General features: G+C 51.5%; 1 protein-coding gene across 1 annotated transcript in view; it reads left to right on the top strand.

The window, feature by feature from the left end:
• Nucleotides 1–14,899, top strand: part of LOC143173754 (ubiquitin carboxyl-terminal hydrolase 36-like) — a gene marked incomplete at its 3' end in the record, with an annotated part of 62,346 nt that extends 47,447 nt beyond the window's left edge. Inside the window, 7 exon segments of the mRNA XM_076363906.1 lie at nt 11,819–11,921; nt 12,578–12,645; nt 13,074–13,144; nt 13,559–13,647; nt 13,972–14,083; nt 14,351–14,454; nt 14,761–14,899. Coding sequence (XP_076220021.1) covers nt 11,819–11,921; nt 12,578–12,645; nt 13,074–13,144; nt 13,559–13,647; nt 13,972–14,083; nt 14,351–14,454; nt 14,761–14,899 — 686 coding nt within the window.
• Between the last annotated feature and the right edge of the window lie 10,707 nt (nt 14,900–25,606).

Genomic DNA, 25,606 nt, shown 5'->3' on the forward strand with positions numbered 1-25,606 from the left:
TGAAGCCACGCTGGCTGTCTCGAATCACCTCCCTGTCCTCCATGTGCCTTAGCATAGCTTCCAGGAGGATCTGTTCCACGATCTTCCCAGGCACAGAGGTGAGACTGACTGGCCTGTAATTCCCCAGGTCTTCCTTTTTTCCCTTTTTAAAAATGGGAGTTATGTTTCCCCTTTTCCAGTCAGTGGGAACTTCACCTGACTGCCACGACTTCTCAAATACAATGGATAGTGGCTTAGCATCTTCATCCACCAGTTCCTTCAGGACCCGCGGATGGATCTCATCGGGTCCCATGGACTTGTGCACCTTCAGGTGCCTTAGATGGTCTCGAACCTGGTGTTCTCCCACAGTGGGCAGCTCTTCATTCTCCCAGTCCCCGCCTTTGCCTTCTGCGGCTTGGGTGGTGAGGCTTGAGCACTTGCCGGTGAAGACCGAGGCAAAAAAGTCATTGAGTACCTCCACCGTCTCTGTATCCCGGCTAACCAGGTCTCCCATTTTGTTCCGGAGAGGGCCCACATTTTCCCTCGTCTTCCTTTTATCTCTGATGTACCTATAGAATCTTTTCTTGTTGCTCTTGACGTCCCTGGCCAGATTTAATTCTATCACAGCTTTAGCTTTCCTAACCTCATCCCTGGCTGCTTGGACAATTTTTCTGTATTCCTCCCAGGCTACCTGTCCTTGCTTCCACCCTCTGTAGGCTTCCTTTTTGTGTTGGAGTTTGTCCAGGAACTCCTTGTTCATCCATGCAGGCCTCCTGGCGTTTTTGCCTGACTTCCTCTTTGTTGGGATGCATCGCTCCTGAGCTTGAAGGAGGTGATCCTTGAATATTAACCAGCTTTCTTGAGCCGCTCTTCCCTCCAGGGCTTTGTCCCATGGCACTCTACCAAGCAGATCCCTGAAGAGGCCAAAGTCTGCTCTCCTGAAGTCCAGGGTAGTGAGCTTGCAGTGCGCCTTCCTCGGTGCCTTAAGGATCTTGAACTCCACCATTTCATGGTCACTGCAGCCCAGGCTGCCCTTGAGCTTCACATTCCCCACCAGCCCCTCCTTGTTGGTGAGAACAAGGTCCAGCACAGCACCTCTCCTCATTGGCTCTGTAACGGAAATTCTTTTGTTCTGGAGCTGAAGCCCAAATCACCCTCTAACAGTCTTAGTCAGACTCCTGAATCTGGGAGCATTTCTCAAAACTGGAGATAATTCAGTTAGAGGGAGAGAGACTGTTTGGAAGTTGTAGTAGTTTGGGGGCAGAGGCCAGTTGGGGGCTGGGGCCCTCGGGGGTGGGGGCTGTTTCTGCTCCGTGCCCTTGGCCTGGTGCTCACAGCTGGGAACGGGCTTTCCAAAGTCCTGCTGGAAGGAGCCAGATGTGGGACCTGTGGCTGAGCTGGGGACAGGGAGCACCCCTGGACCAGCCTCAGGACCTGCAGCAAACATGCCTTCAGATCAGCTCTTCCCAGCTGGACACTGCCCAGGAATAACTTTGAGTGTTGCTTGGTACGCACCAAGCACACCCAGAGCTGTGCCTGTGCCAGGAGAAGTCTTCAAGCACAGCCGGGGCTGATGGTGGCAGTTCTGACATCACTGATTGCTGAGTAGGTGATAGGGCAGGAGCAGGCATGTGGCTGCTGCAGCTGCTTATGTCATTACTAACTGCGGTTTTCACACCTTTTCAGAGGTGTGAAACTAGGGTAACTAGTTTCTAACTAGGCAGTTAGCTGCTAGTTTATAGTAGTGATTGTTCTGCTGATCTCTTGCTTCTCTGTGTCCTGCTCTCGGTCCCTGCCCCTCCTTTTCCTTCTCCCCTTCCTTTTTCCTCTTGTTGAAGATTATCTTGTTTAACTGAATCTTTCTATATTTTGTGTTTGTTTGTGAAAGAAGCAACTATAAGAACATCTTGATTTAAGAGGTTAGCCTCTATGTTAGCGTTATGTATGGGTTGCTGTGCTACTTGTTATCTGAGGCTGTGTTGCTTAAAGTCCCTATTCTCTGGACCATGTTAGCCCTAGTCCTTATTCTCCGGACCATAACCAGAGCCCCTAGGTTCTATTGTATGTAGGATGAGTTATTTGACAACCTGACAAGATAGATATCTAGCTGGCCAACTTGGCAACAAAACTTACTTTTAAGGTATCCTGAAGTGAACTGCCTTCATTATAATATTAAAAGACATACCCACAGGTCAAGAAGACCCTTGCCCAGGTGAAGACCCTTCCCCTGTGCAAGCGTAGTAACAGAAGAGAATGACACAACAGATATTATAATTATATGTAAATCACTAACCAATCATTGTAACTGGGAGTGTACTACCTTGTAATTTTTGTGTATAAATGTAACGGTGATCTCGGCATAGGTGTGCTTGATTTGTGGAAATTCCACCTAGCACCCGGCGCCGTAATAAAGAATGCCTGCTTTCTAAAACTCCAAATTGAGTCTTGGAGAGTTTTTCATCTGCCGACTTACAGTAACACTCTCATCCTTTTCCCTCTGTCCCCCTCCCTCACCCTGGCTGTGTCAGTCCGTCCCTCTGTCCTTCCTCCTGCCCTCCTCTGCTCGCTCTGTCCCTCTGTCCCACTGCTCAGCACCATGTTCCTGGCCGCCCCCTGCCCCCTTCCCCTCCATCCCCTTCTCCCTGTCCCTGTGCCTGTTCCTCACCAGAGGTTTCCTTTATCCACTCCTCGCCCAGCTCCCCTTTGTTCCCGCCATCCCTCTGTCCTGCTCCCGTCCCTCTGTCTGGCTCCCGTCCCTCTCCTGCCTCCCCACCACCCTGCCCCACCCCTCTCTGCCGCTCTGTCCCTCTCTCCTCCAAGGCTCCAGGACCTGGGCAGCTCCGGGGAGGCACCCATGGGGCCTGCGGGGCTCGGGGCTCAGCCGGGGGACGGTGTCCCTGCAGGGTCAGACAGCAGGGCAGGAGCGCCCCATGGCATACCAGGAGAAGGAGCGCCCCGCGGCATGCCGGGAGCTGTAGTCCTGGGGTAGGTGGCTGCTGGGTGGCCATGTTGATTCCCATGGCATGCTGGGAGCTGTAGTCCTGGGGCACAGGGCTGCCAGGCAGCCATGTCCAGTCCCGGGGCATGCCGGGAGCTGTCATTTCCCCACACTCAGCTTCCCGGCAGCCATGTTGGTCTCGGCAGGCGCAGTCTCCGCTCCAGCCGCAGTCCAGCTGAGGTGAGGGCCGGGCCGCCCGGAGCTGGTGCTAGGGAAGCTCCAAACCGCCCAGTGCGATGGGGTCCTGGTCAGCTGAAGCCGGGCCCAGCTGGGGCAGACCTGGGAGTGATCCGAGAGCTGGGGAGGGGAAGGAGGCAGAGACAGACACACCCCACCCCACCCCACCCCCGAGCTCAGGCACTGGGCACCTCGACTCCCAGAACCCCCCTGAGCCGCCCCAGCATTTTTAGTTTCTGCAATAATAGGAGTAGTGTGTTTTGCTGTTAATTTTACAGGGTTTTCACTGTAACTGCCCTGTTCAGGGACTGGTGTTACCGTAAGTCGGCAGATGAAAAACTCTCTAAGACTCAATTTGGAGTTTTAGAAAGCAGGCATTCTTTATTGCGGCACCGGGCGCACAGAGGATCACTCCCCCTAGTGTGCGCACTGGGCTGCTCAACTATGGGAGTTATGTACAACCAGAATATACATATTCATTAGATTTCTGAGATGATTAGCATATTCATGTTATTTCTTGGAACTCATTAACATATGTAAAAGTCTTTAATGCATGCGCTCTTACGTTCATTAGTGGTCTTCCAGGGTCCTCCGGTGGTCGTCGATAGTCTTCCTCACTGTGTCCGCTAATTGAACTCAGTCTTTTCATCTAGTTGCAGTAGCTGATTTCAGCATAACTTCCTTATCCATTCCACCCCTGTACACAGAGCTTCAAGGATTCCTTTTATCTATGGAATGTCCAGTCTGCAGAACATTTAGCTACTTTGCTTTGACAAAGAAAACCGTGTGTCTCCTTAGTATTTCGGTATCACTGGAAATACTCAGCTGCCTTGGAAAATCACCAGCCAGGTTATTATTGTTCAAGCCTTGTTTCCCTTGCTAGAAAACACTTCATTATTAAATACATCCTTGCATCGGCAAGATCCAGGCAGTCGGGATTGTCTCCTGTCGGCAGCAGCCTGACGAATCCAGGCTGCTGCCATTCAGTGGCAGAGCTGAACACTCCTCCCTGCAAGTGCTTGGACAGTGGTTTTGCAGGTACAGTCAGCCTGACTAGGAGCTTGCTGTCCTTGCTGTGCCACTGCTTTGGCAGCCACCTTGGGGTGAGAGGGGACAAATGTTCTGGCTTCCCGGCTGGAGCCTGGCAAGTTCACTGGGTGAGGTATGGACCGCAACATGTGATGCGAACCCGGCGTCCTGAAGAAGTGTAAAACAGAGTGTAGTATTTTCTGGGGATTTTTTTTTTGTTGTTAGATCTCTGGGATTCATGTGACCATTAATAGCCAGCTGGTGGGATTTAAGCATACATTGAAAGTTAAGCACGTGCTAGCTGCTACCCTGAGGTGTAGCTGGAATCCACTTGTGAGCTCCTGTTCCCACCACACTGGAGAAAGCAAATCTTTTTTTATTTGGTGGTGAAAACAACTCAGGGAGTTGCACTGAAGTGCAGCACCGTTTTTAACCTCAGGTCTAAAGGGGCACAGGTCTTGCCGCATAACACATCCTTCCCCAGGCTTTCACAAAACAGAAAGGATACATCAAACTGACCCCACAAACATATCCTGCGCTTTTTTTATCTTACCTGGAACGTCGGGACATGACCCTGCTGAGCCATCTCTGCCACTCTGCGTGGAACCAAGGTGGTGTCTGTACATTCCAGGGTAAGGACTTAGCTTTTTTTTTTTTTTTAAGCGACTTTAGAGACGTCCTGAGGCTGGCTGTGTTAAGTTGGTTTACTGCACAGTTGGTCGAATGGAGAAAAACAGTAAGCTCCACTATTGCCTTTGGCATTTTCTTGTTACTGTGTAGCTCATTTAGTTTCCTTCTCATGACCTGGCAAGCAGAAGCTATCACTTCATTTTAGGCCTTGGTCTACTAGTCATGAAAATCAATATTGAAAGTCTTTCTGAGATGTGGATCAGGCCCTACATGCGTTTTATAAAACTGCTTCTTGGCCAAGTGTAACAACTTACTTTATTTTTTCCTCATTTGTCTTGAGTGTTGAAACTCTGAAAGGGGCCGATGAGTTGCCCTCCCTCAGTTTGCTCCCTCCCCTTTGGGGAGTGCGGTTAATGTTCTCTTCTTGGCTTTGCAGAGGAAAAAATCCATTAATACATCACCTCACTTGAATTGCTCTTGTTGGAAACCGATTAAAAGCTTATTGCTGCCTCATCTCACAAATGGCATGCATTCGGGTTCTCATTTGATGGGCAGCCTGTCGGCTTGTCGAACTACTCCGCAGTGCAATTCAATTACTCAAAGCAGCAATGCTGATATGAAGAGCTTACGTACTTCGTTGCTAGGGATTCTGTGCTTTCCACTCTGCAGGCTGGAAACGTGATTCGTGAGTGGGCTGTGGCTTTAACAAGGGAAGGCAAAGCTGCTTCTCTGTGTATTTCCTTTCCACCTCTTCTCTTATCCCCTCCCCTTCCTTTCCCTCTGTGAGGCTGTTTTTGTGGTGTACCTTCAGTGGTGAAATGAGCTCCCCCACCAAACTGGGGGAGAGAGAAAAGGGGCAAGGTGAGAGGTGTCACAGTCCTTAGTTTGCAGATATAATATGTATGCCCTATTCAGAAAATTGCAGCGTGTATGTGGGTCAGCGGTCCCTGCAGATTTTTATTATTTATAGCCATTTCTATAAATACAGGACTTCACACAGTGGGTTCACCCGGTGCAGTGCTTCTTGTAAACTGAATTGTTTTTATCCTTGCTACAGTCTGGAGGTAGCGAGTGCCAGCTGATAGATTAAGATGGAATGAAAGCAAGCGATACACATGCGATGGTGATCCTGCCACAAGGCGTGCTGTTCTTTGATCTGGGAAAACACTGCAGGGACTCTATCGGAGGACAAGGTTTTCAGTGCTATTTCTGTATTTGATACCCAAGGGTTTTTTTCCCCTCTGCCTGTGTTTCTGTGCAGGCATGTGCATGAAACAGAGGTGTTTCTCTGTGCCGTAACTGGGACTGATGAGAGCTGGGTGGGTGGGAACATGTGCAATCACAGAAGAAACTTCCTGCAACTGCCCTGCCATGTACTTCAGGGTAAAGCAGCTCTTTGCTGCAGGTCGTTTGCTGCCATCGAGAGCTACCGCGTGCATGGGAAGGTCTTGGGTTCCTCCTCCCTGCGGTCGACACTGGTCCTTACTGGGTAGCCTCCCACAGCAGCCAGTGCTGTACGCCCCTGTCAGTTGTTAGGCAAACATCTGCAGTTGGAATGTGCGGCATGTTCCTCCAATTCATCCATTCTCCCCCTTGCATAGCAACACATTTAAAGTACTGAAATGTGCTCTTTTTATTGCTGTTAACGTTCAAAAATCTTGTTTTGCTCTGGTCAGCAAGGTATTTGGAAAACATCACTGTTGCATTTAGAGAATAAAAGGGGTTCCCATCCTTCCCCCTACCCCCCCAACTGTGTAGGATCCAGACCTTTTCCCCCTAACCTCCTATGTGTAGGCTGGCTTCGTTCGTTTTGCTGCCTCATACCAAGAATATAGCAAACAGCTGAGATGTGCGCTGTGTGCTCCAGGCCAAAGAAAGTTTTCTATGGTCCCACTTTGTTTTATGCAGCCTTGCAGCATGGTCCATTTTGAAAGGAACACTGGGATGATGTATCAGAAGTTACTGAAAATGAGATGATGCTGGTAATGGTTTATTTTCAGTGCCTGGTTTGGGAAAGAATAAACTCAAATATGCTAAGATACAGAACTATTAGAGAAAACTGAGTGCGAGGTAAGGAGCATCATGCTGCATTTACTGCTAAATGTATGTTTTCATTTCATTCAAACTGGGAAGTAAACAAATATTGTATCTGCAAAAGAATTCAAATAGCTGTCTTTGTTTCCCCGAGTGAGCATACAAGCACTGGGGAGCAGTTTGCAGGATCTTCAGCCTGCTCTGGGTGACAAACCCTCAGGAGAGGAAAGAGAAACCCCACTTTTCTGAATACAGCTCTACTTAATATTTCTTCTTGTTAGATTGTATTGACGGTCAGAGTCTAAGCACGTGATTAAACTGTTAAAAAATCAAGATATTGAAGGATTATTTACTGTATTAAATCCCCTTACAAGCAGTGCACTCTGTTGCCCTGTGGACAGCGACTGGCATGACTGGTAGTTTTCCTTTCCTTTTCTAGTACGAGGATGCATTTATGAAGGCAAATCCAGGGTACAGGTGGTGCCCCACAACAAACCAACCTGTGAAAACCTGGACATCCACTGTTACACACAGGAAAAAGCTATGGGCCTTTGCTTCAGACTCTGCAAAAGATTTACCAAGCCCGAGGAAAGTGGCAAAAAGTGAAGAAATGCCACAGCGTAACTTCGGGATGGCAGGTGAGATTTCCATCCCTGTTCCCCAAACGTAGCAGCCTTGTTTTGTTTTGAGGATGCGGCGTTGGAATCGAACTGCAAGACCAGTTTTCTTTACTGCACGTGGTATTGTAGTGCAAATACCTTTCATATCCCAAATTAAGTTGCCAAGACTCTAGTTAAACCTCTGCATAAGAACCTGAAATTTTCCTTAGCGCGTGATTGCTTTCAAGAGTCGAGTCCAGACATGTGGCATATCATAACCCATACCCCATTTGGGGTCCAGATTTGATTGATTTTTAGTTCAGGCTTATCTGCTGTTAGAGATTTTCATTTTCTAGTCAAAAAGGAAAATGCTGCTTGTGTGCATTCTTTTTCTCTTTCATAGAGTGTTGTACTATCTTTAGTAATTTGCTGTTTCCAAAAATAATTTATGGGTGTCTATGAAGTTGGGGATCTTAATGTTCTTGTGGGTTAATGTACCAGTGGAGCTAACTTTCTGTATTTAAGTCAAGAGAAGCATAATTTAATTTCACTTAAAATGTCCTCTTTTGCCCATTATACCTTGGAGGGGCGGATTCTAACCTTTTAAACATTAAAAAAAAAAAAAAAATCAGATCCATGAATAAGTGTAGGTAGAGCACCTGAAGTGGTGGAAGGCAGATAATCTCTCACTGATATCCACAAGTAGCAGAACTGTTGCAATCCTGACCTTGAAATACATTAATGTTAAATACTGGCAGCTTAAGAAACTAACAGTCAAGGTAGAAAATAATTTTTCCCCCACCAACCTTTTTTTTATTTTCTTTTTTGCATTTTAAAGTTTCTAATTTTATAAATACTGATGTATTTGAAACTCTGTCATATCCTACCTAGTTTATGACAAGTGTGTGGCAGATAGGACTTTTCTGCTTAGAGCGATTGTGAGCTGGAGAGTGGCAAATGGTTTTATGGAACAAGTGTAAGAGGATAAAAAGGGATGAAAAGGCTTGTATACCTTTTTGCCAGTTTAGTGGTATGAAAACTCCTGTAAGGAAATTCCTTCTGGCTGTGAAGGAACTGTGAAATGTGATCAAAATGAAGTTTTTCATGATACATAGTTATGATATGTGGGAGACCAGTTATAAAATCTCAAGCCCCTTCATCCCGTTCTGCTTTTGCTATCAGAGGAGTAGCTTTTATGCTCCTTAAGGTTGATTGACTTAACAGAAAGAACAAGTAGTAGGTCTTGGTCTACCTGGCTGCTGTCCCCCACCCCTCCTGCTGGGATATCCAACTGTAGAGCTTCTGAGTGCAGAGAGATCTTGAATCAACACTTGTCAAAGCAGTGGAAGGAGAACTTAAGAATTAATTAGAAACTAATCTAATCCATTGTTTTACCTATAGAGCCATTCAGTTCTGAAGAAGGCCCTCTTTTGTGCTACATGTGCTTTTTTTTATTATTTTTATTTGTTTGTTTATTTTCTGCAGACTGAGTCAGTGAGCATAGTAAATCACAGGGGTCTCACTCCAGTCCTCATGCCAGTGAAGGCTGGCTGTTTCATGAGTATAACAATAGCCCACAAAATAACGACAGCTTCTGACAAGAGATGTTAGCAGCATCTAAATCATGGCAAGTCTGCCATGCCAAATAGATTACTGTTTTGTCAAGTGTATAGCAGTTTGTGGTAAATATGTTTTGTTGTATTCTCCCCTCAACTTCATGTGATAGTTCAATTCAACTCTGACTCTTCTATCCAGTACAACCTCTTTTAAAACCCAGGCTGCGAGCTAACTGATGAACTAAAATCTAGGTGAGCAACCGCAGAAATGCCACTGCCTTGCATCTTCAAGGCAGGTAGCTTCCTTAGGACAGGGATTATATGATTCCAGAATAATTCCAGGAAATCTGTTTTACTTGTTGGTAGTTGTTAATCCTGTCTTGATTGCTTTTTACATATTACATTTCAGTTTGGAAAATGTAATACAGAGAGAGTAAGCTCTTCCTTTCTTTTTTTAAGTCCCACACAAGCAATATTTCTCCTTTATTTTTGGCATTCCAACAGTAACCGCCCCGCTTTTAAGCTTCTCATGTGTCAAGAGCCTGAGGTGTGGCACCAGCATTGGGCTTCTGACCTGCAGACCCGCTAGTGGTGTCCTTGCTCATCCAGCCAGGAAGTTGTAATTGAGCATGTTTTTCTCATGATGTGGCTCGTCTGTGATATGTTAGGGCATAAGGCAAAGACAACTGCTGTTTGCAGGTGACCGTGACCATTGCAGCATCTACCCTCACAGCTACAGAGCTAAGTGGGCAACAGCTTTCCTATACAAATGTGCAAGATTCCCCATACTTTCACATTTCTGCAGCAGGAGAAAACCATCTGGGCCAAAAAGCTTTTTAGTGAGGCAAAGGGTGGAAAAAAGACACTTCCTAGAATAGCCAATATCCCGACAGAGATGCAATTGTTTTTAGAAGGAAGCTTCCTTCTGCACCCAGGTGAAAGTTAGTTGAAAGTGGTACCTGCTGGCCTTCTTTCCGCTTAGTTCTTCCTTCGTTCTGTCTTTCCTCTGATTGAAAAATTGCAGTTATGAACAAGCCAGCCTGCTGAGTTTCTAACCAGACCAATACTAACAAAGTATGTCATTCCCAAATAGTGAGGTGGTTGTAAGCTTCATCAATAGTAAAAGCTGTTGAGAAAGTCACGAGTCATCTCCCATTCTGCAAGTCAAATTCTTGACTATTTTCTCACTACTGTTGTTTTAACTGTAACGTGCTTTAAAATAGCACGTTGTTGTGGTTTAACCTCAGTTGGCAACTGAGCACAACACAGCCGCTCGCTCACTCCCCCTCCCCCAGTGGGATGGGAGAGAGAATCGGAAGAGTAAAAGTGAGAAAACTCATGGGTTGAGATAAAAACAGTTTAATAATTGAAATAGAATAAAATCATAATAATAAGTATATACAAAGCAAGTGATGCACAATGCAATTGCTCACCACCTGCCAACCAATGCCCAGCCAGTCCCCGAGCAGCGGCCCCCCCGGCCAGAGTTTGAGAAAGCCGTGCATGTTTTTTGATGTTCACCAAAGCAGTTTGTTCTTATGTAGCTTCTAGCCAGAGGTTGAATATTTGCAGTCAGATTTTCCATCAGCCTTTGCACAGTGCCTAGTAACCCTTTTTTTCCTGCATGATCTTTGTGCGCAGGAGTTGTCTCTTACATTGAAATGGTCATCTCTGTAGGTAATGCTGCACACGTTTGTACAGATGCTGGACAGACTAGGAGCTGTAATGCCAATATGGAAGGGCAGCTTGACGCTGGGCTCATACTGTAGCTCTCACAGCCAAGGAGGTTTGTGTTTGTTTGTTAGTGTTGTGTTAGAGGAATTTCCCAGCTTTGGTATCTAGTGTGAAACCACACGGATCCTCCAGTGTTTCAGGTCTGGTTAAATGATGGTCCATATCAAGGTGGCTGCTGGAGTCTGGGAGCTTCAGTCCACGCTCACTAAATTGCCTGCAGACAATTAGCGCCCTGGGGGGGACTAATGCAGTTCAGGCTGTGTTGGATCAGGTTTTACAGCAGCTGCAGAACCTGCACGTTCAAGCCTTGGGTGTAGGCCCTGAGTAAGAACAGGAGGGGGAAAAGGGTCTTCAGAGGCTGTAGTCATGATCGATTTTCTTCCCAGGGGCTCTGGGGCTTCGTGGGCAGAAAACTCTCCCTGAAACTCCTCCTCCTCCTGAAAGGGCTGTTATATGCACTGTAGCTCCTGCTTCCTTTTGGATCTTTCTTACAAAAACAATTGTTTTTTGGTTTGGGGTGTTTTTCCCTCTCTCTAGGATGTGACATGCCTCTGTTTTGGAGAAAAACAAGTGAAAGAGAGAAGCTGGGACAGGACTAGGTAGGTGGGAGGAGTGGTAGAGTATTATGGGCAAAGGCGCGTTTGGATTTTGATCTGCTCAGAAATTTTCATACCAGCCTTGAAACTCGTTTATTAAAGTGAGGATGATAGTGAATGAAGGGGAGGTGGGGGAAGAGGTGAAGAAATGGAGGGAGCGAGGAAGGGCTCAGAGGATTTGGACTAGATGACCTTTAAAGGTCTCTTTCAACCCAAACTATTCTATGATTCTATGACTTATGCAGGAGCAGAACCTTTGAGATTGGGGCAGGTCTTGGCAGATGGCTCTTCTGAGATGACTCACTGAGCCTGCCGGGGGCTGGTGACTTCATGGGCTGCATGGGGCTTCCCCCATGGCCGGCATGAGTCTGACATCTGTTTTGGATTTGAGGGGGCTCAAACCCCGGAGTCCCTGCCCCGAGGGAGGGAGGGAGGGCCTGCATATGATGCAGCACGTATTGGGGCTGATTCCTGCCTCTCCTGCAGAGATTGCCCAGCACATCTGCTTCGGCAGCCAGGAAGATGTGCACGAGTTCCTGTGTTACACCATTGATACCATGCAGAAGGCCTGCCTGAATGGCTGTACCAAGTATGTGGGGCCGCTGACGGCCTGTCGCTGCTCTCCTCCACTGTCCCCTCGCTGGTCCCCTGCGCCTGCAGGAGGGGACTGGGGTGTGAACGTGTCCCCCAGGTCAGACTCATAGAGGGAGTACTGACTCCAGGGGCCTCGGGTGGATAGCCCAACTCTCTGCCCCTCTGTGACACAGCTCTGGGCTGTTGTCTGCCTTCTCCCTTCTTCTGACTCTTCTGTCCCAGCATAGTTGTGGTCCTGTCCCCAGGTCCTGAGGCTGCTATGGGTTTGGATCCTGTCCCAATTGCCGAGGAATCCAGGCATGCTTGCTAGTTCAGCCCCAGCTCTGTGGCTGTGGGTGAGCAGCTTTCCCCTGGGCCCTCTGTCCTGGGAAGCCTGCATTGCCTCTGTCTGTAGCACCCAGCTCTGAGCTCTGGCCAGGAGTTTCTGCTTCTTCTAGAGGAAGGTGCACATTGGAGACTTGTGCCACCCTTTGAGCTCCGGCATTGGGAGAGCAGACTGGCAGAAGCTGCGACTTCCCTCCACTGCCGGAGCTCTGCAGCCCGTCCGCTGGCCAGAGCGCGTAAGGGGGAGCTGTCCTGAGGACACAGCAGTAGCCTGCAGGAGTGGCCATTGCGGAGGGGCAGTTTGAGATCCGGTGCTGCTGTCTCTAGGTTGGATCGCCAGACCCAGGCCACGACGCTGGTTCACCAGAACTTTGGTGGTTACCTGCGGTCCCGTGGTGAGTGCTGCCTGCCAGGTCCTGGGCCTGTGACTCTCAGGGCTGCTGTTTCCCTGAGGGCCTTGCAGGAAAAATCTTTTGGGAAAATTGCTAAGCGTGTGTAAATTATCCAGAGCTGCAGTTGGTCAGTCTTGCGATACCTGCGGGTTGTGACCCCTGTTGTGGCGATGGAAAAAGCTGTTGGCTGTGTGTCCCCAGCTCATTGCCACCAGCAAAGGAACCCGTTTTGCCAGCTATCTAGCAACACTTGCTGTCCCAGCACATAGTGAAATTGCCAGCCTTCATCCTTGCCAGGCTGTGAATCCTGGTGCTGACACCCTAGAGCCCAAACCCAGAGAGGGGGAATACTGCAGCTGCCTGCACTGTGCTGGGGTGTTGGCGGGTGCAGGTGTTGTGCCAGGGTGTGCTCATGACTCTTTCTTTTGCAGTGAAGTGCTCGGCGTGCAAGAGTGTCTCGGACACCTATGACCCTTACCTGGGCCTGGTGCTGGAGATCAGGGTACTGCAGCAGGGTCGGGGATGGGGAGGAGCTCTGCTCTCGTTGGGGATGTTCCTGCAACTGCCCCATTACTGCTCTCCAGGCTCCTTAACCTGCCAGTGTCAAGGCACGGTGCAGGCAAGAGGGAAGCAGCTTCCGTTGTTGTGCTGCCTTCTCTGTCTGACAGAGCAGTGCCTGTTGCCTGAGTGTGAGCCACAACTCCTCCATTGAGGCTCCATGGTGTTGGGGGGCAGCGCAGCTGTCCCTCACAGCCTGCTGGCCATTGCCTAGCTGGTGGCAGGCTCACGGGTTTGGTGTAGTCTGTGGCCCTGTACTCATGCTCTGTGTTATCTCTCAGGGCTAGCGTCTCAGCAGGGAGCCGAGCTGTTGCGTGGACAGGCCACCCGTGCCTTGACCTCTCCTCTGTCCTTGCAGCCAGCCACAAACATAGTGCGGGCACTGGAGCTGTTTGTGAAGTCAGACGTGCTGGGCAGGGAGAACGCCTACATGTGTGCCAAATGAGTGTGTGGGGCTGTGTGCAGGAAGGGGCCCGTGGGTGTGCTGGTGGGAAGCAGGTGGAAAGCCTGCCACAGTACAGGAGGGCTTCTCTACCTGTTCCATGGCTATGGTGAGGTATGTGGCCATGGAAGCCTGAGATGAAGCCTGCCACTCCTCAACTCCCTCCTGTCGTGAGGAGGACCTGGGCCAGCAGACATGGCTGTGAGCAGGTGCCCTGGAGCGGTGCCTGGTGTCAGCAGGGTCATTTCTGTGGGGTTTGCCACTTGGCCAGGGCTGGCAATCATCTGGGTGGTGGAACAGCTTGAATAGCCCGAGCTCTTCCTGTGCAGATGCAAGAAGAAAGTGCCGGCCAGCAAACGCTTCACCATCCACCGAGCCTCCAATGTTCTCACACTCTCGCTGAAGCGCTTTGCCAACTTCAGTGGAGGCAAAATCACAAAGGTGAGTGCTTGGCAATCCAGAGCTGGGCCTGTCTCCTGGCCTGAGGTCCTGCTGCCTAGAGCGTGGTGTGGAGCACTGGATGGGGGGTACAGGCTGTGCTCTGCCGCAGGAAGCGTGGAGGTCTGCTCTCGCAGAGTCCCCTTGCCTGCCCTGGGCCACCTGTGGGTTTTGGGGAGAGGAGCTCTGCCAATGGGCACTGTTCCTGCTGCTCTTCAGGCCAGGAGGGTCCCCGGCCACAGCCCGGCCCTGTTCTCTCTTCTTCTGCAGGCCAACAATGGGCAGTGGTATCAAATGGACAATGATGACCTGGTATGCTCTAGCAACATCAAAGTGGTCCTCAACCAGCAGGCCTACGTGCTGTTCTACCTGAGGTGAGAGCACCCTGTGTCTCCCGGCCCCTCTGCCCCCTGCTCTCAGCATTTGGGACAGGGCTGGTAGCACGTGCCTGGGTGCGGGAAGGAGCTTGGCCCAAGTAGCCCCAATGCCCACGTGCGTGTGCTGGCTTGGAGAAGGGTGGCAGGGAGAGGTCCAGCCCCTTGTCATGGTTTTGCTGTAGATCAAGAGCACCTCGCCTCCTTGGAGCTTCTGGCTCCTGTTCCTTGCGTGCATCTCTGACAAGAGCGTTCCAGTTGCTCAAACCCTTGCAGTTAACACGTGCACTTCTCTGCCTTCACCAGAATCCCCAGCCCCAAGAAGAGCTCGGAGGGGCCCGTTGCCAAAGCTGCCTCCAGCCTGCCTGGCCACACTGGCAGCATCTCCGATCAGGTCAAGAAAACTGTGAGCAACAGACCCCTGTTTTCACCGGTGATGGGTCGGGTGAGTCCTGAAGGATGCTCTCGGCCATCGCTCCCGGGAGCTGGGAGCTGCTGCCCCTCTGTCTGCTCTGCAAGGGCATGTGGGCTGCAGCTTCGCAGGGAGGCAGGCACAGTGCTGTGAATGGGCAGGCGCGAGGGAGGACAGTTTGCAGGAAGGATCCTGCTGAGCCAAGGGTTCCTGTGTGGGCCTGGGGAGGGATGGGGAGGGCAGTATCGCTCTGTGTCCTTGGCTCCTTGAATTGTCTCCTCGCTGAACTTCTCTCTTTCTCTTTGTCTCGAGACCAGACATGCTGCTGGGGAAGAAGCTGCCGGGGCCAGAGGAGGTCAGAGTCCCTGTGGCCCGCAGCACATTTGGGACAGGGCTGAAGCTGCCTGCTGGGTCTCTGTCCCCCAAACTGCCCCTCAAAGCCACCCACACGGACACAGCGCTGCCCGGTGATGCAGCCCGGAGTCCCAAGAAGCTGCTCTCCTTCCCGCAGCTGCCTTCTGTGCCCGTGTTAATGTGCCACGCACCGGCCCCGTGGGGAGGTGGACACCAGCCCATGCTGCAGAGCTGGTGGCACCAGGGCTGGTGTTCGTCTCCTGGGCATGGCCCAGGGATACTCCAAACCCTCTTGCCCTTCTCCTGGACCACTCGAGCTCCCTGCCCGGCTCTGCCTCTCCCTGCCCTGACAGGGCTGCACCCCCAGCCCACCTCCCGCTGTGCAAGTCGCAGTAAAACCGTTGGCCCACCTGGATGCGGGAGGCATGAGGGTTAGGGTTAGGGATCAGAGATAGGGTTAGGGGTTACAGTTGGGGTTAGGGGTTAGGGTTAGGGATTAGGGTTGGGGTTAGTGTTAGGGTTTAGGGTTTAGGTTTTAGGGTTAGGGTTAGGGGGTTAGGGGTTAGGGGTTAGGGTTGGGGTTAGCGTTAGGGTTTAGGGTTGAGGTTAGGGTTAGGGGTTAGGGGTGAGGGTCAGGGGGTTAGGGTTAGGGGGTAGGGGATGGGATTAGGGTTTAGGGATTGGGATTGGGGTTAGGGTTAGGAGGTTAGGGTTAGGGGGTAGGTTAGGGTTAGAGTTAGGGGTTAGGGTTAGGAGTTAGGGGTTAGGGTTGCGGTTAGGGATTAGGGTTAGGATTAGGGGTTAGGGTATTAGGGTTAGGTTTAGTGTTAAGGGTTAGGGTTTAGGGTTAGGGTTATGGTTAGGGGTTAGGGTTAGGGGTTGGCATTGGGGTTAGGAGTTAGGGTTAGGGCTAAGGGTTAGGGTTTGGGTTACAGTTAGGGTTTAGGGTTAGGGTTTGGGTTAGCTTTAGGGTTCAGGTTAGCATTAGGGTTTGGGTTCATGTAGGGTTAGGGTTCAGGTTAGGGTGTTTGGGTTTCGGTTCGGGTTAGTGTTCACAAGCCCAGGGGAGGGCTTGGCAGCATTGGGATCTGGATTCCTCTTTCTGTGAATAATGCTCTTATTAAAATTTAACATGTTAAACAAACAGACCTGCCCCAGTTCCTGATGCTCTCCTTTGCAGGGCCTTTCCCAGGCTCAGCTGGAGAGGTAACATCCCCAAACACTTAGGCAGCCCCAACCTCTGCACGTCCCTGCCCCATCCCCTGCTCCTGAGCCAGGATGCTCCTGACAGATTCCCAGGCTCCCCTCGCCCCTTCCAGACCCCACTCCCGATGTTTCTGCTCCACAGGGGCAACCCCGCAGCATCTGGCTGCTGCCCCGTGTGCCCTGGCTCTGCCTGGACTTGCTGCTCAGCACGGCATGCAACGAAGCACATTGGAGACAGGGAGATTTCTAGACAAAATGGAGCACTGAATTTTCAGAGCTGGTGCTCAAGCCGGTGCTTCTGGACTGCAGGATCCTCTGTGCCTGCTCCAGGAGCAGGGCTGAGGTTTCCCGTCACGCTCTCATCGGCCTCAGCTTTCCGGGGCACTCATGACTCACTGCCCGTCCCAAGGTGCCGACTCAGCCATGACTCAGCTGCTGAGTCACCGTCTGTCTTGGTGGCCCCGTCTGTCTCACTGTCCCCTGAGTAGGCGCAGCATGGCTGAGCAGTGGTTGCCTGTGGCTCGGCCTGCCCTGCTGCCCTTGGCAGGTGCCTGTCCTGCAGGCACCCAGAGTCCACCCTGCCGAGGCAGCCTCCTCCCAGGCTGTGCTGCCTGCAGCCCTGGCACCTCCCGGCTCCCAGCCTGAGACCCCTGTGTAGCTCATGTGGATCGGCCTTGTCTTGTGTGACCCCAGCGCTGGGCTCAGGGGAGCAGGTTTCATCCTGGGATGAGCTCCCGTCTTCTCTTCCCACACAACACAAATCTGTCTCCTGCAGCGTGTGATTCCTGGCCTTCTTGCTGCTTCTTGTCTTTCCCCTGGATGCTCTTTGGAGCTGGGAGGCCCCTCAGCCAGCTCCCTCCCTGTGGGCGCTCGGAGCCTGGGGAGAGCCTGGGGCACCAGGTGCTGCCGGAAACCTTCCCCAGCTGCTGCGGATGGAGCAGCCCGTGTCCAGGCTGGGCCCTTGGTGGAGACATGGTGGTGTGGTGGTGGCTGACGCCCTGCAGTGCCAGGTGCACCCGAGGCAGCCGATGAGCCCAAAGACTTGCGTTCTGCCCTTGGTAGGAGGGAGCTGGGTGTGTGCAGTGTGGGGTCCTGGCCCTGTGGGGCTGGGATCCCCACTCTGTAGCGTGGGGAATGCCTACCACATCCATCTGTGCCTCCCCATAGCCCCTCTGCCCTTGCTCATGCCCCTGTAACCGGTTCTCCCCTGGAGCAGGGCCGGAGCAGCTGGAGCCCAGGGCTCCGTTTCCAGGCGGCGCAGGGGGAGCCAGATGTGCCTCTGCCTTGGGCATGGGGTGCCGGAGGGGCTGGGGGTGCCGGAGGGGCTGGGAGTCATGTCACCGGAGCTGGTGACTTGGAACAAGTGACCTGGCCTGCCTGCACTTGCGCTTCCTGGCCCATGAGATGGGCAGCGGTGTTCTCCAGGGCCCAAGGGCTCAGGGCTGCCCCATCTGCCATTCCTCCATCGGGGCCGTGCCTGGGCAGCGAAGGCCGACAGTGCTCTCTGCCTGCCAGGGGGTTTGCTCTGCTGGGGCCACTCAGCTGCGGGAGATGCTCGGCTGCCAGGTGGGGACGTGGCCAGGCTGGGGGCCGCAGCAGGAGACCTGGCTTCTGCTTGGTCTCCTCTGGAGCAGCGTGGGGATGTGGGGCATGAAGGACGTGATGCTCAGCCCTTCTGGGCATGGCCGTGGCTTTGACCTTGTACAGCAGTGCTGGCTCCAAGAGGGGTCAATGGGGCAGTGGAGAGCGGGGGCTCGGTGTGCCGCCTGGTATGGGGGGCACCTTGGATGCAGCCCCTGGCAGCATTGCGCTGATCCCAGTTGTCCCAGTGTTCAGTTCCTTGGCACACAGCGCAGGGAGCGTGCAGGCAGGGGAGGCACGGCGGGGGCTGCCAGCGACCGGCAGGGACCAGGCCGAGGTGAGGGTTTGGGGAGAGAGGTGGGAGCAGTCTCTGCTGAGGGCTGCTGGGGGGAGCGCGGCTGCCCAGCAGGCCCTGCCGAGCCCTGGAGGTCAGAACCCTTCCCGTGCGGCTGGCACGGAGGGGCCATGGGCTGAGTGCTGAGGCTGCCACTGATTGGGTCCCATCCTGCTCCCATCAGAGGGCCAGGACGAGGCATGCGGCCATGGCAGTGCATAATCTGCAGCTCCCGCACAGGCCGGCGGGTGAGCAGGGGGGCAGTTGCCCATAATTGCTATTTTTGGTCTCTCCCCATCACTCTCTGTCCGGCTCCCTAATTCCTCCCTCTCCTCCTTTAGCCCAGAACTATTTTTTTCTTTCTCTCTCTCTCTCTCCCTCTCTCTGACTCCCTGTCTGTATTTTCCTCCCTGTGTGTCCTACAGCCTGTTGCTATTTTTTTCTTTTTCTAAATCTCTCTCCCCCGCTCCCTGTCCTCTTTTTTCTATCACCATGTCCTGCTTCCTGGCCTTATTTTTTCTCTCTGTCCCCTCTTTCCTGCCTGTATCCCCTGCTCAGATGGCTGCGCCTTCTCCTCTCCGGGCCTCTGTCCTGCTCCCCATCCCCTTTTGCCCTTCCTCCGTCTCCACCCTGGAGGCCATCGCTGTTCTGTCCTTCTCCACCTCCTTGTCCTGATCCACATCCCTCTGTTTCTCAGGCTCGCTGGAGTGTTTCCCGTCCTTCTCTTGCTCTGTGTCCCACTCTCCATCTGTGCCTCTCCCTTTCTCTCTCCTCTTCCTTTTCCCTCTCACCCTTTCCCCTCTGCCCCTCTGTCCTGCTCCCTGTCCCAGTCTCCTGGCACCTTTTCTGTCTCTCTGCCCCCCGGCCCGCTCCCTCACCCTGCCTGTGTCAGTCTGTCCCTCTGTCCTCCTTCCTGCTCTTCTTCTCTTTGTGTCCCTCTGTCCTGCTGCTTATCACTATTTTTATTCCTGCACCCCGCTGTCCCCCTTCCCCTCTATCTCTTTCCCGCTCTGTCCCTATGCCGGCTCCTCACCAGTATTTTTCCTTCCTCCACACCCTGGCCAGCTCCTGCCCTGTGCCACTGTAAGGGACAAAGCCCATGTAACTGTGCTGTGAGCACAGACAATGCCTCAAGAGAAAGCTCCAGAAGCCAGCCATTGGGAGGGGCCTAGTGTCACTCTCCTTGACTGACTGATGTCTCAACCACTCCTGAAACCGGGATGAGAGAAGAGTCCAGAAGCCTTGGACTGGGGCCAATAAATAGGGACGCATACAAGCCTCCTGGGGCACTCTCTACACCACACCCGCTGTTGGCAGGTCCAACGCTGGATCCAGGATTGGTGATCTCTCTCTCTGTCTCTCTCTCTCTAGCTCTCTTCTTCTTTCCCTCTCTCTTTCTTTGCCCTTGATATTGCTAAGTAACGCAAGGCCTATCTCAACTTCTCATAAAGCTGCTTAGCTTATGTGACATATTAATATGCAGAGGGTTAATGCTTATAGAGTGTTTGTTCCATTAAAGTTGATGTTGGTGTATGGACCTTGAGTGTTATCTCACCTTAATCCACATCGAGGGGATTTGCAGACCTTGGTCACTCTCCCCTTCTCGTAGGTGGGCGTGATGTGGACGGGAGCGTCTACGTGTTGCTTGATAGTCCTCAACTTATGAATTGACTTTTGCTCTCCTAGGCCTGAAAAAGACTTGGTATAAGGCCTCTTCTCAAATGGCATATACGGCTTGCAGTTTTAGTGGCTTGCACCTGTGAAGCCATTGCTAAGCAACTTAGTAGAGCAGAAACCGCAAGTAGGCAAGAGTTCAAAAAGGCATGTAGCTGAGTTAATAAACACAACTGACTAGAAGCTGAGATTGCTAGAAGTAAGGATTGAATTCTAAAATATACCTGACCAACAGACTATATAAGTAGTAGGGGATGAGTGAACCGATGACGAGGACTTGACCTCAGACAGTGACGGTCTCTCCTGCCGGTTCTCATCGTGTCCGAGAATCATTACTTTCTATAGTCTGTTGCCTGTTACTCTGTAAGTGTGATGACTTTGTCAAATCATGATATTACCGATGTGTTAGTGTTACGTTATCTTTCTTTTTCTTATAATCATTTGTACGCCGCTTTTAATGTGTATTAAAAAGTATTGTTAGATCTACTTTCTTTGAGTCAATCGTACTTTGTCATTGGGGCTCTGTGGCCACCTGAGTCCGTGTGACACATGACATATAAATTGGCATCACGGACAGGATCCCCTCAGTGTTGGAAGGTCCTAAGGGACACCGACTCTCCACCCGGTGAGTGTGGGCAGGGAGAGCCGGGAAGTGACCTCTCAGCGATAAGCCGGGGGAGGTTTCAGCAGTGCAAGCCATGGCTGCCTGGGAAATGCCGGTGCTTGACTGCTCCCGTTATTGAAAAGTTAAAGGAATATAAGGCGTGCCCTTCCCCACCAGGGATGGCATGGGCCCATATTAGTTGGCATGACCCGAAAGCTGTAGCAGATAAAATTACAACCCTTATGAAGGAACAAAAGGCGCGGCCAGGAAAAGGGAGAGCCACGGTGTGTGCTGTGTTGGGAGCAGCACTAGTGGCAGCCCAGAAGGAGAGGCACCTGGTTAAGCAAACTAATGATGAAATGGTTGAATCTGTGCAAGAACAAGTGGAAATCCTGCGGAGCCAACTGACTGCTGAACGTAATACCACTCAGCGACTCCGCGTGGCTCTGTCAGATGCCTTGGACCGAGAAAAAATTTTACGGTCCAAATTACAGGAAGGGGGAAAAGAATCTCCGGATTGGACAAATCTTAATTCTGTTCTGGATAGTGTGCCAGTATTTATGAGCTTGGCACTGTTGGCCAAAAACCAGAGCCTAAGACCATTGTATCCGATTAAGGAGCTAGAAATTGACCGAGAAATGTTTTACCCCGAGAATGAGGAAGTGGTGATGAGGCCAGTGATTAAGACAGAGACTGCCAATAATGGCCAAGGTGCGGGAGCCCCGCAAATTACTATCTGGACGGTGCTGTACTTGGCAGCCAAAATGTCGAAAATCCAGGAAAAATACACCAGGTTAGCCCAAGAAACTGAGACACAATATGTATGGAGAGTATCGCTGACCGGTGGTGATCGAGTTCTGTTGTTGGAAGAGGAGGCCCAGGGGTACTGGGGGCCAGGGGTTTTCCTAACTACTGATGACCCAAGAGAGCCGTGGTCGTTAACTCAACGAACTGCTTATTGGGCAGGGGGTCTAGACCCCTTGGAAAGGGGAGATCCAGTATGCATCGAAACCCCAATTCTAAACCATTTGATCGAGAGTTTGCAGAAGGCTGCTTGTCTTCAGTTAATGCATGATAGGCGTTTAGTCCCTCAACAACCTTCCCCGATGCTATTAATTGCTAACCCCGATAGAATGACTCCCCTGATCCGGGGTTTGCCTGATTCTTTGAAACTATATGCAGTACAACTACAAGACTGCAGTTAGCCCCACGAGGAGGGAGACGGGCCCGAGGAGGAGGGCCCATGACTTGGGGAGAAGTAGCCCAAGAGTTAACAAAGTATGGTAGGAGTGGGGGAGCTACAAAATCAAAAACTGTGGTGCAAAGAGTGGAACAGCAGGATAATCAAGACACACACACACACCCCCCACGTAAATCTCGGGGGCAAAGAGAAACTTATTGTGGGCTGAGGGAATCAAAAAGGGGATTCCCCGGGATTTAACAGACGGTATGCCTACTATGGCCTTAGAAAAGCTCATTCGAGCGTGGAAAGACAAAAGGAAGGTGCCCCCCAAAATTGAACAGCCCGCTCGAGAGACTATGAGGACAGAACCCCGATATGACGACATGACGGAAATTGCCTCCAAGGCACCTACCGCCCCTGAAAAGGATTTGATGGATCTTGGGACGGGAAACTGGATGCGCCGTCCCCAGTAAGTGAGCCAGGGGATGGCCAGTGGGTCCATTTAAGAAGGCTCACGGAAAATAGTAAGGGAGATAATACTGTGAGAGGTTTGAAGTCGTGGTTCAGTTGTTTACCCAAACCCCAATTGATCCAATTGGACAATGGAAGCCACTTTACTGCAAGGGTGGTTCAAGAGTAGGCACGGGGTGAAGGGATCCAGTGGATCTGTCACACCCCATACTACCCCCAGGCGAATGGCATTACCAAATGCACCAGTGGACTCTTGCAGCAGGCCCTGAAACTTGCCCTGGGCTTGCGAGGTCACATGTGCCTGAGGAGGTGATAGGGTGGAAGGAGACCCCACTGGGTTGTGCAGAGCTCATGATGTCACATGATCCCAAGTAGGAGATAGGGCAGGAGGAGGCCCCTGGCTTGTTCAAGTGCTTCTGATGTCACATGTGCCTGTGTAGTTAATAGAGCGGGAGTATGAACCTGGCTTCTGCAGTAGCTTGTGATGACACTGGTGGCACTGTAGCTAGCAGGGTCGGAACACGCAGCTGACTCGTGCAGGTGCTTATGGTGTCAAATGTGTCCGAGTAGGTCATAGGGCAGGAGCACGCACCTGGCTTCTGCAGCAGCTTGTTTTGTCACTGATGGCTGAGTAGTTGATATATATACACACACACTTCTGAGTGTATATATATCTTGTTTAGTATAATATAGTATATATTATAGTATAATAATCTTCATTATAATTTATGAAATACTGTTTGTTAATTAATTGATTAATTTATAGGCTGAGGAGGACTAAATAACTAAAACATTAAGAGTGACGTTAATACATTATCAAGAACGACCAATACCTTCTTCGTTGTTGATTATTAATGATGACTCTGTATGTATTAATGCTTTCTTGCTTTATTGTCGGTATGATTATCGTTCGCTGTCTAGACGTCTTCAAAATCTACAGGTGTGCGATAAAGAAAGCAGTGGAAAATGAATCGACCGATTGTTAATTATTGAGAATTGAATTTCTTCATCATGATTCATTCCTCTTGATTGATGCTATTTGACTTAGCGATTACCTCCCAGTGTACGATAAAGGAAGGCATAAATAAAAATCGATCGGTAGTTTCTATTTGAGTTAGTATGGCTCGATCGTCAATAATTACTCTCTGGTTATGAATAACCGATCTTAGTTTTCGATTAATAAGGTGCTATTACTTTCTTTATCAGTCTTTGGCGATACTCCATGAATGAATTATCGTGTATTAATTACTTGTCATTTTTATTGATCAGTGCCATTATTTGCTATCATGATTATCGATGACTGACTGATAGCTAATGGTTAGCTCATGACCGTGAATGACGCGCGCGTTCGCTGGGACGGCACTGTTCCTGATCTTGTTACCGTAAATCGGCAGATAAAGAACTCTCTAAGACTCAATTTGGAGTTTTAGAAAGCAGGCATTCTTTATTGCAGCGCTGGGTGCAAGGTGGAATTTCCACAAATCAAGCACACCTCAGGTTAGATCACCGTTACATTTATACACAACAATTACAAGGTACCACACTCCCAATTACAATGATTGGTTAGTGATTTACATAAACTTATAATATCTGCTGTGTCATTCTCCTCCGTTAGTACGCTTGCGCAGGGGAAGGGTCTTCACCTGGGCAAGGGTCTTCTTGACCTGTGGGTGTGCTTTTAGTATTATAATGAGGGCAGTTCACTTTAGGTTACTTTAAAAGTAAGTTTCGTTGCCAAGTTAGCTAGATATTCATCTACCTTGTCAAGTTGTCAAATAACTCATCCCATATACAATAAAGCCTAAGTGGTCTGGTTACAGTCTAGAAAACTAAGACTAAGGCTAACATGGTCCAGTGAATAACACAGCAACCCCTACATAACGCTAACATAAAGACTACTAACACAGCAACCCCTACATAATGCTAACATAAAGATTAATCAAAATATTCTTATATTTACCCATTCATTACCAATCACAAAATATAGATTCAATAAAATAATAATCAACATTTGCAACAATCTGGAACGCGTTACCAATACACACACCTGCCCCGCACACACCTCGTTTCTTTTCTGTTATTCTTCGTTTAGCTATTTATTTATTTATTTTCCTTGCGCCCGCCCCCCCTTACCTTTTTTTAGTCTTTTTCTTGTCGCCGCCGGGGGGGCCGCGGACCGGGCAGAGCTGGCGGCCCCCGGCCCCGCCCGCCCCCCCTCCGCCTTCCGCCAGCAGGATGGCCGCCCCGGGGAAGGCAGGCGGGAGACTTTAGGACCCGGCGGCGTCCCTGCCGCCTCCGTGCCCGGGCGGGAGAGGGGAGTCCCGGCGGCGTGCGGTCTCTAACCCCGGCTGCCGAGTCGCTGCCCTGCCCTGCCCGTGCCCCGGCTCCCGGCTCCCGCCTCCCTCCCTGCCTCTCGCCCTGCTGCGCGCCTGCCCGGTCCCGCCGCGGGCTGAAAACCAACGAACGCGAACCGTGTGTGTTGGGGGAGGGGGATAAGGGAAAAAACCCCAAACGACCTAAACGGAAACCTTCTCCGGAAAGAGACAGCATTCCCCGCTCCCCAGCCGGCCTCTGCGCCGGGCTCCCCCCCTGCCCGCCGAGCGCTCTCGCCTGCCTCTGCGCCGCCCGCCCTCCCCTGCTGCTACCGCCGCTGCCGCCGTCGCGCCTGAGCGCGGGAACGTTGGCGTGGCGGGAACCGCAGGGCCCCGGTTGCCGGGCAGCGGGACGCGCGCGGCTGCGGGGACACCCCCCGCCTCACCCCCTCTCATCCCCCTCGTTGCTCCGGGGCGCCGGAGAGTCTGCGGTCGGGGCGGGGGGCCGCACCCACCGGCCGGCGGGTACGGAACTGCAGCGCGGGGAGGGAGGGCGGGACGGAGAGCGCGCGCAGGTGTGCGTGTCTGAGAGCGCGTGTGGCGGGGAGGGGGAGGGGGCCGCGGCGTCTGCAGGATCGCAGACACTTCTTTTAATACGTTTGTTTCGTTAAAAAAAAAAATAATAACCCGGCAAGGGACGCCCCGTCCTGAAGTCTCTCGGCAGACGGCGAACTCGTCCCGGGGGCCGCCGCCTCTACCCGGTCCCCCGCCAGCCGGGGAGGGAAAAAGCCGGCCGGGCGGGCAGACACCGTGAGCCGGACTGAGGCGGGGCGGGGGAGCGGGGCGGAGAGGCTGGACGGGGCGGTGAAGCCGCGAGCGCACGGCGGCCACCGGTTCGGGGCGGGGGGTGTGTGTGTGCGCGTGTGAGTGCGGCGGGGGGGGGGCGTTTAAAAACCACTAAATTCTTAAAAATTATTCAGTAATATTTTATTTTCTTTTCTATGGAAGCTGATAAAGAAAA

Source organism: Aptenodytes patagonicus, unplaced genomic scaffold (genome assembly GCF_965638725.1).
Source record: "Aptenodytes patagonicus unplaced genomic scaffold, bAptPat1.pri.cur scaffold_227, whole genome shotgun sequence".
NCBI lineage: Eukaryota > Metazoa > Chordata > Aves > Sphenisciformes > Spheniscidae > Aptenodytes > Aptenodytes patagonicus.